Source organism: Mus musculus, chromosome 3 (assembly GCF_000001635.26).
Source record: "Mus musculus strain C57BL/6J chromosome 3, GRCm38.p6 C57BL/6J".
NCBI lineage: Eukaryota > Metazoa > Chordata > Mammalia > Rodentia > Muridae > Mus > Mus musculus.
In genome coordinates this window covers 68,492,944-68,507,000 of record NC_000069.6, presented here as the reverse complement: position 1 = coordinate 68,507,000, position 14,057 = coordinate 68,492,944, and the positions used below count along the sequence as shown (strand labels likewise).

Below are 14,057 nucleotides of genomic sequence, written 5' to 3'. Positions count from 1 at the left end.
CTTGGCTTTGCCTTCCTTCCTGTCCCTTTCTTCTCCACTGAAGCAGCTGCAGGGCTTCTTGCCAGAAGAGCTTAGGCAAAACAACTGGCTGAAGGGAGGGCCAGGAGTCCCGTCTTTTAAATGCATTGACAAAGCAAACTCCAATGGCCTAACTTTTACTTACATAAAGCCTTTGCGGGCAATGTAGACCATGTTATTTATTAATTTTGTCTTACAGTTTTAGTCTAACTTTAATTTTTTAAAGGTCACTACAGGTCCAAATAAAAATCTATAATTTAGGTGCCACTGCTCATTTCCTGGCTTTGACAGGTGCTCAATAGTTACTTCAGAGGTAGCATCAGGAGCAGCAGCTGAGGAATACTCAGAACTTTCTGTACAATCTTTACAACTTTTCTATAAACTACAAATTACTCCAGAGTGAGTTTTGAGAAAAAGCTGACATTAAGGATTCCTATTTTCTTTGAAAGAAAGTAAATGAATAACTCAAACTTATCGAGTTTGCTGTCTGTGTTGACTCTGTACTTAAAGCCAGAAGTTCTAATAAGGAAAAGGATTCAAATGGTTTTCTTTCCAACAACTCCTTCTCCATATTATGAAGAAAAACAGCATGAAACAAAATCTCAATACCATTCAATGTTGATGTTTCACTAGAGTCTGAGTATCATGAAAGCTAAGTTTGGAGGTTAAGGGCCATGATTTTGTCAAAATTAATAAAAAGTAGAGGGTTGGGGACATGGCTCCATTAGTTGGGTACTTGTCCTGTGCATATAAACTAGGCATGGAGGCACATTTTTGTAATGAGCACTCTGGAAGTTGAGGCAGGAGGATCAGAAATTTAAGGTCATCCTTGGTTGCAACAGCAAGATCAAGGGAGAAAGAAAGGATGGAGGAAGGAGGAAATATGGGGTACCAGTGGTACAAACTATGACCTAAATATTAGACCTCACTAAGAGGATGAAGTAGGAGACTCCCAACTGTTGAAGGCCTTCCTGGGCAACTGAGCTCAAGGCTAGTCTGGACAACTCTCTGAGACTCTGTGTCAAAATAAATAGTGAGGGCTAGGGACAGAACTGGGTGGCAAAGAAGTAGGGTTCAGTAGCTCCCTCCGAAATCAGTCCTCATCACCCTTAGGATTAAGGGGAGTCAGATGACTTTTCAACAGATCCAAGAACCTGAGACTACAACTGTTCATTCCATAATGTGTGTTTACATTTAAGATAATCTGTTCTGAAAGAACTCTTATCTTTTCACTGACCATAACAATGAAAATTGAACCCGAACACATCTCCCTGAATCTAACAGCAAATGACTTTTGGAACAGTTCTAAAGAGGAAAAGGAAACTAAATGCTAACAAATGGGGTGACCCTGAAAATGAAATGAAACAGTGAGATGTGTCATATTTCCTATTGTTTTCCCTCTTGCTGTTATCACTTCTAATCACTGTGGCCCCTGACAAGAGAGAGGAAAACAAAAAAGTCCTTCACTAGATCAGAACAGCTTCTCACATGGGTTCTCTTTGCAATCCCCATTTCTACAAGTGCAGTATACCTCTCTGTAAACTGCCCCCTTACCCCAAATCACCCCACTTCAGGTAAGGCATGTCACTTGCTTGGGCCCCAGTTTTCTCATCTGGAGCCTCGGGAAGTTGAGGTGTGGGAGGAGAAATGGGCAGGCTGAAGTCATATTCTGACCTGCAGAATAGAGATGTGTACTTATGGCTCCTTGATAGCATTTTATAGTCAAGGCATTTATTTTATAAGTTACATGGAGGGTCACATGTGTGACAGTGCATGTGTGGAAGTTAAGGGACAACTTATAAGAATCACTTGTTCCCTTTTTGCCACATGGGTTCTGTACATCCAAGCAGGTGGTCAGACTTGGCCATAGGCACTCTTATCTCTGCAGTCTGTTCACTGGCCCTGATAAGATATTGCTTACACAAATCTGGCTTTGGTTTCTCCTGATGTTTCAGAATTCTGAGACGACATTGTGATGTGTCATCATGTAGCTAGCCAGGATGTGCAGTTTCCCTGGTAACTCTGGGATACGTCTTGAAGCTTACGATAGTTCTGCTCACCTGAGGGTGGCTTCTATGGGTTACTTGTCTGGAAGCATTAGGGGGAATGACTCACTCTTGCTCTGGAGTATGAGTATTTCCAGAAGACACACGAATCAATACAGCTTAAAGCACAGTAGAGCTTGTGTGTGTGTGTATGTGTGTGTGTGTGTAGGGTACCCATGTCCCAGCACATATGGCAGTATTGCACACCCATCCTCTTAAGGGGTTCTATATGCTACACCAGAAAAGTTAATCTAAGAATTAAGTCATTATACTCCATAGTAAATCAGGGATTTTTTTTTTTCCTTCCTGGGTTTTCTTTACTCATTCCTTCCAGAATCAGATCTTATTTTAAGGACTATTTGGGTCAGAATACGGGGCCTCTGCAGGCTTGATAAAAACACTAACGGATCACTGGTTACATAATTTAAGTGTTCAAAAATAAAATCCCAGCCGTCTGCTCTTTTGTTCCTTATTGAACCAATTTTCGGGTAGACACAGTGGGCATGAGCACTTAAGATGAAGCTGCCCAGAATAAATGGGCAGACCAGGTCAAAATGGGTCAAAAATGTATAAGATTGCACAAGAACAAAAATCTGCAATTTTCATAAGTAGGATAATATTTAGCTACTGGGGTCATGGAAAGAAACACAGAATTAAATTGATCTTGAAACTATTTATAAACGTGTTATTTTTAGCAGAAGGAAGATTAGCCTTAAGGTTCTAAGACACTGTACCAGTCTCCCAAAAGTTCAGACCCTGGCTATAATTGGAGGCTACACATTCTTTGGGTGGGAAAGAGAAGTGAGAGCTATTATACTGTTGGCTTGATATTAAAAATCCAATGTTTTACACACAGCACCATTCCTGGTATTATTATTTGTTTAATATCTTAACTTCAGATATAAGTTTATACCACTGCCAGGGATTTTAGGAATTGTCAAGAAATTACCTCATTGCCTTTCAATGTTTTTAGACAACCAAGCTCTTTCCATTTGTGGCAAAAGAAGAAGGAAACAGAATCAAGTGACTAGCTTAGGAACTACAACTTACCTTTCACTGTTCTTGTTCCCTGCATGCCTGTTACTGGCTTCAAAGTTGCTACAGACAAACCTTTTAGGAGGCAGAGATCTCTTTTACTTCAGTTACTATAGTTCAAAGGGCCCTTCTGCAATGCAACACACACAGAGATAGATAGATAGATAGATAGATAGATAGATAGATAGATAGATAGATAGATAGATAGACAGATAGACAGATAGACAGATAGATAAATAGATATCCTGAGTTAAGGATATATTCTCAGATCTTTAATAATTGTTCACTTATTTTTTTAATACTTTGGTTAATACAGAAACTCACAACTGGTGAAAGGACAGAGTAAGTGTCAGTGGAGTGCTCAGTCACAATTGGGACATCTGCATCACATCCCCTCCCAAGGCTCAGGGACCACAAAGAAAGAGAAGCCAGAAAGATTTTAAGAGCCAGAGGCTGGGAAGGACCAGAGCTAAATGGTGTTTTCTGGACATGAGAGGTGTGCCACACTCATGAACTCACAGCCCCTGTACTTGCCTCCTCCACAGGACTACCACAGTACACGTGATGAAGCCAGCCAATGTTCTAGCATCAGCCCCATCCCTAACTGAGGACCCAGGCAGCTAAGGACTTCTGAGGGAGGGAGGGCCAGTTTTCTTTAAGAGTGAGACCCTGGCAAGTCGACCATGCTCCAGTGATGGCCCTACACTCAGGAGGATATGGGCAGCCCAAATTACACTCAATAGAGTGAGCACAAAATTGGGGTGTTTGTGAATATGATCAAAACACTATGAATTTTTCAAAGAATAAAAATATTATATTTACAAAAGTTTCTCACATTGGGTATTCCTTAAATCTATTTAATTTCTTCATTATTATTATCCAGTGCCTTGAACACAAATGAATCCAGGGCCTCAAACACGATTAGACAAGGACCCTACAACTAATGGGAGGTATTGAACTCAGGACCTTGAGCAGAACCCTACGACTAAGCCAAGGCTTCAATTCTGGCAAGCTGGTGTGTTTACAACCTGAACATTTTCCTTCTACATCTTAAAATAAAGACCTCTTTTTCTAGCTGGGTATGTCTCTACACACCTTTAATGCCAACACTCTGGAGCCAGAGGCAGGAGGATCGCCAAGTTTGAGGTCAACTTGGTCCATATAGTGAGTTCTAGGACAACCAAGGCTATATAACAGAATATGTATATATGTATGTATGTATGTATGTATGTATGTATATTCTCCTTTCATCACTATTATTATGTGTGGGTACACGTGTGTATGATGTGTATGTTGTATGTATGTATGTATGTATGTATGTATGTATATTCTCCTTTCATCACTATTATTATGTGTGGGTACATGTGTGTATGATGTGTATGTTGTATGTATTGTGTGGGTCCATGTCTTCTTTCCTTCCAGGAGATCAAATTCAGGTCATCAGGATTGATGGCAAACAGCCTTTCCACTGAACCACCTGTCTCCTTGAAGTCCTAGTTCTTCCTGGAAGAGACCTGCATCTGCACTCTTAAGAGTAAGATTAGTATTAGCATAGAAAGACAAAAAAGACTGACTACCGTATGAGATATTGTAGGATAAACTGTTGAACCATAGAATAAATACATTTAGTCCTCATAATTTCTAATCACAGAAAGAAAAAACTTTATCATTCTCCCATAGTGTGTTCTCTGATAGAAATGATACTTGTATCCCACACCGTAGGTTTCCAGCATTAGGTTCCTGACTGCGTAATCAGCTAACTTTACATCTAAACCTTCCTGTATTTTGTAGGGCTAGTAAGGGGTTTTATTTTAGTCTTTAAAACAGGAATTTGTCTAATTTAACCATAGCCCCCAAGTAACTAAGGGAAAAACCACTCAGCCATTTAGTTACCTCTGTAGTATTGTGCAGAATAACTGGGTTGTAATTCTTACAGAACAATACATTGACTATTACTGGTAATTAGCACTTTTCTAGGGAGAAATGTAGGTAATTTAAAGTATGCTACTAGCTAACAGTATAAACAAATAAAAAGACAAATTATTTTTAAGTACTTTAGAAATAACCTTATTAGAGAGTTTACTTTCAATAAATGTATCAATTAATTCTTAACTTCTCATTAAATGAGGAAAATATACCTGTCAAGGGCATGATAGTATAATAAAACTGTATCTAATTTAAAAAAAAAACAAACAAAAAAAAAAACCACCTCTCTTCTTTGGAGAACAAAGGAAGAATGAGTTTGGTTAGATGTTACAGCTTTCCCGGTATCCTGAATAGAACTATCCTGGAAAATCCAAAAGTTCAAATGATATAGACTAGCTGCAAGGAGGGGGAGCCAACGTTCTAGTCAGCGGTGTAAGAGCCTTGACAATGACCACAGTGCCCAGGAGATGGCTCTGCAGGTAAGGACACTTGTCAGCAAGCCTGATGACCTGAGTTTGACCTCTGGAACCCATATAATACACACGACAAGATATGTATATGTGTACACAGTCATTTACACACACACACACACACACACACACACACACACACACCCCACAGGATAAATAAACAAATAAATAAAGTGTAAAAACAAAATTTTAAAGTCTCAAGGCAGTGGCCATCTAAAAGGGTGCTTCTTGGAAGGGGAAGGAAGGCATCTCAGGAAGTTGAACATCTGCCAACTACACGATCCAGCCCCACTTTCCCATACGGATCTAAAGGAACTGGGATGGAGGTTCACATAAAGAGTTATGTATAACTGACCATAGCAGGTTTACTTATAATAGCAAAAAACTAGAATTAATCCAAGTGCCTATCACCAGATGACTAAGGAATACACATATCTGAACATGTAAGTCGATGCATAGTACAGGAATCAGGGCAGGGACTACCTGGAAAGATGACAAGGGCATTGTGAAGGGACACAGAGATACTGTGCGGTGATGGGTCTAATGCCTTGATTTCACGGTTTCACAGTTGTGTCGAAGGTCACATGAGTATTATAGAAAACATGAAATTTACATCATCATTTCTGCAGTCAATCTTCTACATCAGCTCGACTGCTTTAAATATGGGGCGAGGAGCGTGTGTGTGTGTGTGTGTGTGTGTGTGTGTGTGTGTGTGTGTATGACTTTGGGCACGTGTGCTGGTGAGGACCACCTCAGGACTACCTTGTGTGAGGCAGGCTTTCCCTTGTTCGCTACTATGTATTCCATGCTAGTCAGCCCAGTTGCTTCTAGCAATTCTGTCTCCACCTCCAATCTCACTGTGGGAGGCTGAGATTACATGCATGGACTACCTTACGTATCTGGCTTTACCCAGGGAGCCAAATCCCCAGCCTAACAAGTCTGCTTTTAGAGAATATACAAGACAGGGGTGGGGAACGGGAGGCAAGGGGAACAGAGTTTGAAACAGGTTAAACATGAATGATTACACACACTGAAGGAGAGAAGCCCTCATAACAAAACCACGGAGGAAAGGAAAAGACACACTGGGGCTCTGAGCCATTCCATACCCCACCTGCATGAAGGGTATGTAAGTAAGCAAATGAGTGGTACCCTGCAGTTGTGGCGCAAGCCTTGCATCCTGGCACTTGTGGGGCAGAGGGAGGTGGTGGATCTCTGAGCTTGGCCAGCATGGACAGCCAGCATTATACAGAGAAACCCTGTCTCCAAAACAAAGTATATATATATATATATATATATATATATATATATATATATATATATATATATATACATACATACACACACACACACACACACACACACACACACACACACACACACACACATACACAGAGAGACAAGAAGGAAAAAAGAAAAAAAATAAGTGTCGCTGTACTAAACTAAAACCTAGAGATAGATGCAGGAAGAGGCTGTCAAGAGAGAGAAGGGAGACATTTCTGTTTCCCTAAGGACTATCTGCACCAGTTCTTCAGAGTAAAAACAGGCAGGGAGATAAGAATTTCAGACGAACATGAACTTCCGGCATAAAGGCTGTCATCTAGCATCAAAACCACCAATGTCCAGAATTATCTTTAGTCTGTGTCTGGCCCTAGCATGCATCAAGAACTAGCCCACCTAAAAGGGAAGACAAGCCTGGCAAGGTGACACATGGGCGGGCCCAATCCTGCTAGGGACAGCTCTCTGGGTTCTTGTGGTAATGAGATAGCACTACTGAGCTTCCTCACATGGGATAAGCCCAAGGTGAGTCACCAGAGATAAAGATACAGAATAGTTTAAACTTGCTGTTGGGGTTGGACCACCTGATACAGTAGAGGTTTGTGAAGGAACCTCCATCTCCAAGAAGTCAATAGGAGTCGGCCACCAGCATGCCTCCATCCAGGTGACTCGGGATTTCCCAGTTATGGCCCCAGAATCTCTCCAGCAGCCTAGTTCACATCCCTCCGTCAGCACCAAGGGAAGGGTAAATTCCCCGGACTCCACACACAAACCAGCTTGGGCTTTTAAGCTCTACATGAACATGGTATGCTTTAAACTTGGCAATAACTCTTCCCAGGAACAGGGGAGCCTAAAAGTCAAGCTACTTCTGAGACCTCAGTCTTTCTTTGCTGTTGCAGCTGAGAAGCAGGGCAATCCCAGGACTGGGAGAGAGGAACCCTGGATCCCTTTACTATATAGCTCTGCAGGAGCCAAACAGCGTCAAACGTAACCAACCCTGCCTGTGAGGAGAGACTCTGAAGCAATGGGATTGATGGCTTCTTAGATTACTTCAGACCAAGATACTGAGGAAGTACAAGCGAGGTCTTGTCATTAAGAAGTCACATTAAGATGACACAATCCTTTAATCCCAGCTTTCAGGGTGAGGACTAGGAGGCAGAGGCAGGCTACACAGAGAAAGCCTGTCTCGAAAAACAGAACAAAACAAAACAAACAAAAAAATCTTTTAACTTATTTCAGGGAGGGAAGTACTCTATCCTTCCTATCTCAAAGTAATTTTAAGTATGAAAAGAGAGAGGGAAGTTGCTCCTATGTGGTAAGGAAAAATCAAAAATTACCCTTTCACACAAAATCAAAAAGATACCCCTTCACAAGGTGTCTCATCGGCGCCTCAGACAAAAGTCACACAGCATCTCAGCCCCTCTGTTCTCAGCTGTGAGGTGAGGACTTTGGATAAAGTCTGGGATACGTGGATGCTATAAACGCTTCTTCCTTCACTGGACAGATGAGACCCTCAAACATCTCAGGCACTGTCCCAGGCACCGTGGCACAGCAGGTGCACACCTGTAATCACAGCACTTGGGAAGCAGATGAAGGAGGGGCATGAATTCTAGGCCAGCTTCTGCTATGTAGAGAACCTCATGGAGCCAGCCTGGGCTACAGAACAGCCTATCTCAAACTCCAGAGGACCCAGGATCAGTTCCCAGCACCCACATAATGGTCATTTTGGATGAGATGCCCCGCCCCAATAAGTCTTGGATATTTACATAGCTGGACCCCAGTTGCTGGCATTTGGAGAGATCAGGAAGTATGATCTTGGTGGAGTATACCTGTCACTGGGGTAAGGCTCTAAGATTTCAAAAGACTTGCTATTTCAATTTAGTTCTCTCTGCCTCGGGAGGAGCTAGAGATCTGCCATGATGGACTAGAACCATAAGCTCAAAATAAACTCTTTTACAAGTCACCTTAGTCATGGTGCTTTATCACACCATTCAGAAAAGTAACTAATGCAGTAGTTTACAACCATCCACAATTCTTGTTCGAGGGGACCCCACATCCTCTTCTAACCTCTGCAGGCACCAGGCATTCTTGTGGTACAGATAGATACATTACAGCCAAAATAGTAATACACATACAATACAGTAAGTAAACCTAAAAGGATTATTTTAAACAATTCCCAAATCCAAACCAAAACAGAGGTAAGATCCCTGAACTTTCAGCTAGATGTCCCGTCTCTGGGTTTTCCAAACAGAATCTCTCTGTGTAGCTTTGGCTGTCCTGGAACTCACTCTACTATCAGGCTAGCCTCGAACTCACAGAGATCTACCTGCCTCTGCCTCCCGAGTGATGGGTTTAAAGGCTTGCACCAGCTCACCCAAAATAGTGGGGACTCATAAACAAAACTATGCTATCTCGCTAAGAAAACCAAGCAAAAGTGGGGGCAGGATGAAGGGCGCTCTCACTCCGCTTTAAGAAGGGGGGCCAGGAATAACCTCTCAGAGCTGGTGAGAGCTGAACAGTCTGGAAGAATCAGGGAAATAAACCAATAGAGCAACTGAAGATGTAACAGCAAGGACAAATCCCTGAAGTGGTTCTTGGATTATACAGTAAAGAGAACTTAGCCCCTTTGTTGCATTTTACAGCCTCCTGCTGCTGATGCACCCAGCCCTGTTCATGTGTTGACTGACATACATCGTTCTAAAGAGAAGCACAATGCCAGTGGACTAGACTGCCTCCTTCAAAGGTAGGCCTTCTACGCCAAGCCAATTATTTGCTATTCTCCAGTTCCTGCCCAGATGGTTGCTTACTCCAGGCAACGATAAACAGAATTTAAATGCTGTTTTCAAAACTTTTATAACAGAAACCCAGAGTAACAAACTTTAGATGACCATACAGTGCATACACAAACCCGAAAGTCATAGAAATCACCAGGCTTTGTGTGACTGTGTCTGTATGTACTGCAAGGTTTTTAAGCATTAAGGTGACTTCATGGATATCTTAGTTTGAAAACACCATCCTAAGCAAACATGTAGTAATAACTTTATTCAAACACAAACCAAAGCCGGCCTCCTGTGAGATAGCTCAGCACGTTAAAGCACCGCCAAACCTCATGACCAGTGCTTAATTCTCACGGCCCACAAGAAGAGACTCCCAAAGGCTTTTCTCTGACCTCCGCATGTAAATCATGGTACATACATGTGCCTTACCGCAACATGTGTGTGTGTTCTTTAAACTTCTTTAAAAATTAAAAAAAAAAAAAGTGCAATGACTTCTAAAAACATCAAGAGCACACATCTTTAGAAGAGCAGGGAGCCTGAGAATCTGGGAACAAGGAGGAAGAAACTCCAAATTGTTGTGGAAGGAAGGAAGGAAGGAAGGAAGGAAGGAAGGAAGGAAGGAAGGAGTACCTTAGGTTTTAACAACTGCCTACCATATCAAGAGGATGTGTGAGCACTGGGTTGAGAAGGGTTCTGTCCCCGCAAGCCTTTAAATGTCAAGTTCCCAGAGGGCAGACCGTTTACCCTATCTCACCTTACCAGACTCTTAGCCCAGTTACAGCTATGTAACTGCTGATCTTCAATCATTGCTCAAATCCTGGGAGTTTAACTGGGAGAGGATGTTTCGTATCGCAAGGGACAAGAAATAACATTGGCTTAATGGAAAGACTCCACGTCTGTGGGTGGCATGGCAAACTTATAAACAGCTGGGATTAAAACGAGTGTGTTAATTTAATAGGTCATCTCTCAAGGGACACTAACCAATGGGCTCTGTCAACCAAGGGCGCTGACAGACACTGTGCCAATTTCTCTGTGAAACTCTGTTACCACCCCCCCTCACCCCCCAAGTCAGAAGTGCATGCACCCAATTTCCAGGAACCTGGGAGACTCAGAGTAGCCAAATTACACCTGCGAGGCAAGCATTTTCCTACACTGTCACACAGCTGTCACACACAGAAAGCAGCTCATTTAAACTGTGCCCTTCAGCCCTATTTAGGGATATCACTAATGATTTCAAATTACAACTGTTGCTTTATCTTAAACAGTGATAAAAGGGAGAGCTACGTTCATGGTGCTTTTCTTTTAAAGTCATTTATCTGCTCTCCTCTCTGGGGCAAAAAAAAAAAAAAAAAAAAAAAAAAAAAAATGTTGAGACAAGTACAAACCTGCCTGAGCTTATTATAGATGCAGCCCTCCTTCTCTCCCTCCTTCCGCTCCACGCCAGCACCCCTCCCTGTCTGGCTTTTCCAGAATTGAGGCAGTAGCCTCCGGTAAGGAACTATAAGTGGTTCTTTTATCAAAACAAGAAGGGATTCGCCGACAGGGAGTGAGTCAGGCAGAGGCAGCAACCCCCTCCCTCATCCTGGCAGTTCAATTCACCCAGTTCCTCCAGGTCAGCAATCGCTCAGGTTTCATGGAAGAAAAGTCAGAGGAGGGCCTTTAATCCATCCAAATCCAGGAGCCGGGATGGAACACACCCGCTTGTCAGATCTGAGGTGTGGGCAGGCGACTGAGTTCATGTGCACAGGCACTGCCTGGCTCAGGGGGAGATGTGAGGGGAGACGCTGGAAGACCCACGAGGATGGACAAAGCCACAACTATTATAGTGTGAAAAAGCCCCCGCAGGCACTGACTTCGGTCAGGAAATCTCCCTAGATTTATTTTCAGGCAAGTGACTCACAACCTAGTCTCCATAAGTAATTCCATCAAAATGAGTCGCGGGTTCCTCTAGCCCGACTTTCTGCTGCCCTCTGGCTGCCCCTCCCTTCTCTCCGCCCATCCTGTAAACCCAGACAGCTCCCAGACAGAGCAAGCGTACCCCAGGGGAGCAGGAGGCAGGCTCTCCGGCCCAGCCCCCACCCTCGGGAAAGGATGAATGGGGCCACCCCCGGCGAGAGCGCGGAGAAGGGGCGTGTGGGCTGCGCGCGAGGTGTGTACGCGGGTGTGCGCGCGTGGGCACGCACCCGGGCCAACTTACAGAGGTGGAGTTGGTCCTCGCCTGACCCTGGTTTCGCACCTCCTGCTCCCGGAACTGCAGCCCGGCCAGATGCTTTTCCAATGCCTCCCAGTCCATTGGGGGCGCAGGGGGTTCTTCCGGGACCCGCGTCCCGCCGTCCGGTGGCTGAAGGCAGAGGCCCCCAGATGCCCGGTTTCGGCCTCCGCGCCGGCTCCCTGGAGGCTGGGTCTTCTGGATGGGTCGCCGGGGAACCCGAGAGGCGTTCGGCCGGCCAGCTACCACCACGTTGCCATTGTGCCTGAGGTCTTGAGGGTCGTGCGGATGGAGGTTGCCGTTAGGCATCGGGGACGGCATGGTGGTGGCGGCGCTCCTGCTCCCGCTGCCGCTGCTGCCGATCCTGGCGCTCACGTCCCCCGGCTCCCGGGCCGGACAGCCGTCATCCCGATACCCTCGATCGTCCTCCTCTTCCTCCTCCTCCCCGTCCTCCTCCGGAGCCCACTCATCAATCACCTTCTTCTGGTAGACCGGGAAGGGCTCTTCATAGTCTTCCAGAGCAGACACCAAGTCCAAGCTACCCCCCGGCGACGATGAGGATTTGCACTCGGAGCAAGGGGTCACTTTGGTGGAGTTGGATTGTGAGCTGGCGCGGCTGCTGCTGCTGCTGCCGGCGTCACTGCCTAGATCCATCCCATCCTCTCGGTAATCCTGGGGAGGGGGGAGGCAGAAAGAGTGAGTGGCCGGGTAGAGCCCACTGTTCCGGCCGCCCGCTGCCCACCCGGACCTCCCCGCGCGCGGCGCCGGCCAGCCGTGAGGTGCGATCGCCCTAAGAGGCCTTGGGGCGGGAGCCAACAGCAGCCTGAGCTGCCTCCAACCCTCCCCGCACAAGTTGACTTCCTCCGGTTAACTAACCCGCAAATTAGCAAAGGGGTGCGCAGCCTCGGGCGCGCACTTTTCACCCTCATAGCCCAGGGGCGCGCACGGACTTTGTGTGAAGCATTTTACGCCAGGCGCCTCCTAGCACTCCACCCCAAGGATTCTCCCAAACACTTTCCCACTGAATTCTGATTCCCTGGGGGCGGGACCCAAGAGGGAGGCAGAATCTGATTTCGCACCTCGCGGGGGCACTGGGACCACCCCCAACCTGGCCCCGCCCCGCTCCGCCCCGCCCCCTCCCGGCGGCCGCTGGGAGCCCCGCGCCGGGCGAGCTCAGCTTTACTTTCTAAGGAACCGCAGTTGTCGCAGGGCACATCCCGCCTGCGTGCCTCCTCGGCCAGCCCCTCTCGGGAAGGATGGGCACGGGGGCGCTGTCGGCCCACGCCTCAGCAGGATGGCACCTCTCAGCGCTTGGTTCCGTCAAAGGTGTGCGGGGCCCGGGCGCGCAGCGACTGTCACTGCAGGCGCCGCCGCCCTGGGGAAGGGAAGACGCGCCCTCCCGGCGGCGGCGGCGGCGGCGGCGGCAGACCGGGTCCCGCCACGGAGCATGCCCAGAGGCTGCGGGGTGCGGCGCAGTCCGCTCGCCCGGTTTTCCCCGCCGGAGGCTGGAGCTAGAAGCGGGCTGGGAGAGCGCAGCGAGGCGAGGCGAGGCGGGGGAGGGAGGGTAGCGGCGCTAGGTTTACAGACCTCGCTGTGTGGGAGGACCGCGCCCTGGGGAGGGGGTTGTGTGCTGAACGCACCTCAAGGCCTCTTGGCTGGGCTCTTTATCCAAGCAAAGCCTCCTGGAGGCCCGCACGGACCCGATGCCTCCCAGTCCACGCGGAAGTCCCCAAGTGACCCTGAGAAGGACCTCCTGTCATCCTCACAGGCAAATACACATGCCGAGTAGGAGCTCAAGTGACCAGTGGTCAGGCCCTGTCATTTCCTTTCCACCTTCCCCCTGGCCGCTTCCTCTCCCTTCACCGCGCCCTGGTATCCACTTCCAAGTTCAGGCAGTGGGTGGAACCTGTTGCTTTTGCTCACGTTTCCTTCCCCTTCCCAGAGGCACTGAGGATGACCTCAGCGAGGTGTGTGTATGGCTAAGAAAGGGAGTGTGAGCTGAGCGAGGACTGTTAATCTAAAGTGGAGGTCAGAAAGGGGTGGAGATCTATCCTGAAGGTGGGGCCAGACATCCCTTCCAAGAGAACACATACAGAAGATTGTAAAGGAGAGAGAAAGGCGGTCCTGAGTGGTGGTGCCCCTAGTACCTTGGCTGGCTTTGCTTACTGGTTTTTTCTTTCAGGAAATTGAATCCAAAAACCTATGGGAAACATTCCAAGACCATACACGGGCTACCTGAACTGGCCAGACCTTCTTTTTAGGAAGAAGGTTCGATGCGATGTGAAACTATTTGCTTGGATAG

At 46.5% G+C, this 14,057-nt stretch overlaps 2 protein-coding genes across 5 annotated transcripts in view; both read right to left on the bottom strand.

Annotated features, from left to right (window-relative positions):
• Iqschfp (Iqcj and Schip1 fusion protein) overlaps positions 1-14,057 on the bottom strand; it is a 734,263-nt gene that overhangs the window by 119,482 nt on the left and 600,724 nt on the right. The window contains exon 5 of the mRNA NM_001113419.2: positions 11,744-12,427. Coding sequence (NP_001106890.1) covers positions 11,744-12,427 — 684 coding nt within the window. The remainder of the gene's footprint in view (positions 1-11,743; positions 12,428-14,057) is intronic.
• Schip1 (schwannomin interacting protein 1) overlaps positions 1-14,057 on the bottom strand; it is a 561,681-nt gene that overhangs the window by 119,482 nt on the left and 428,142 nt on the right. For 2 of the 4 annotated variants that reach the window (NM_001113421.1, NM_001282045.1), the window contains exon 2: positions 11,744-12,427. The exons of 1 other annotated variant lie outside the window; for it this stretch is intronic. In NM_001113421.1, coding sequence (NP_001106892.1) covers positions 11,744-12,427 — 684 coding nt within the window. Of the gene's footprint in view, positions 1-11,743; positions 12,428-12,631; positions 12,821-14,057 lie in introns of those variants that run through there. One more of the 4 variants, NM_001282044.1, reaches the window with a different exon arrangement.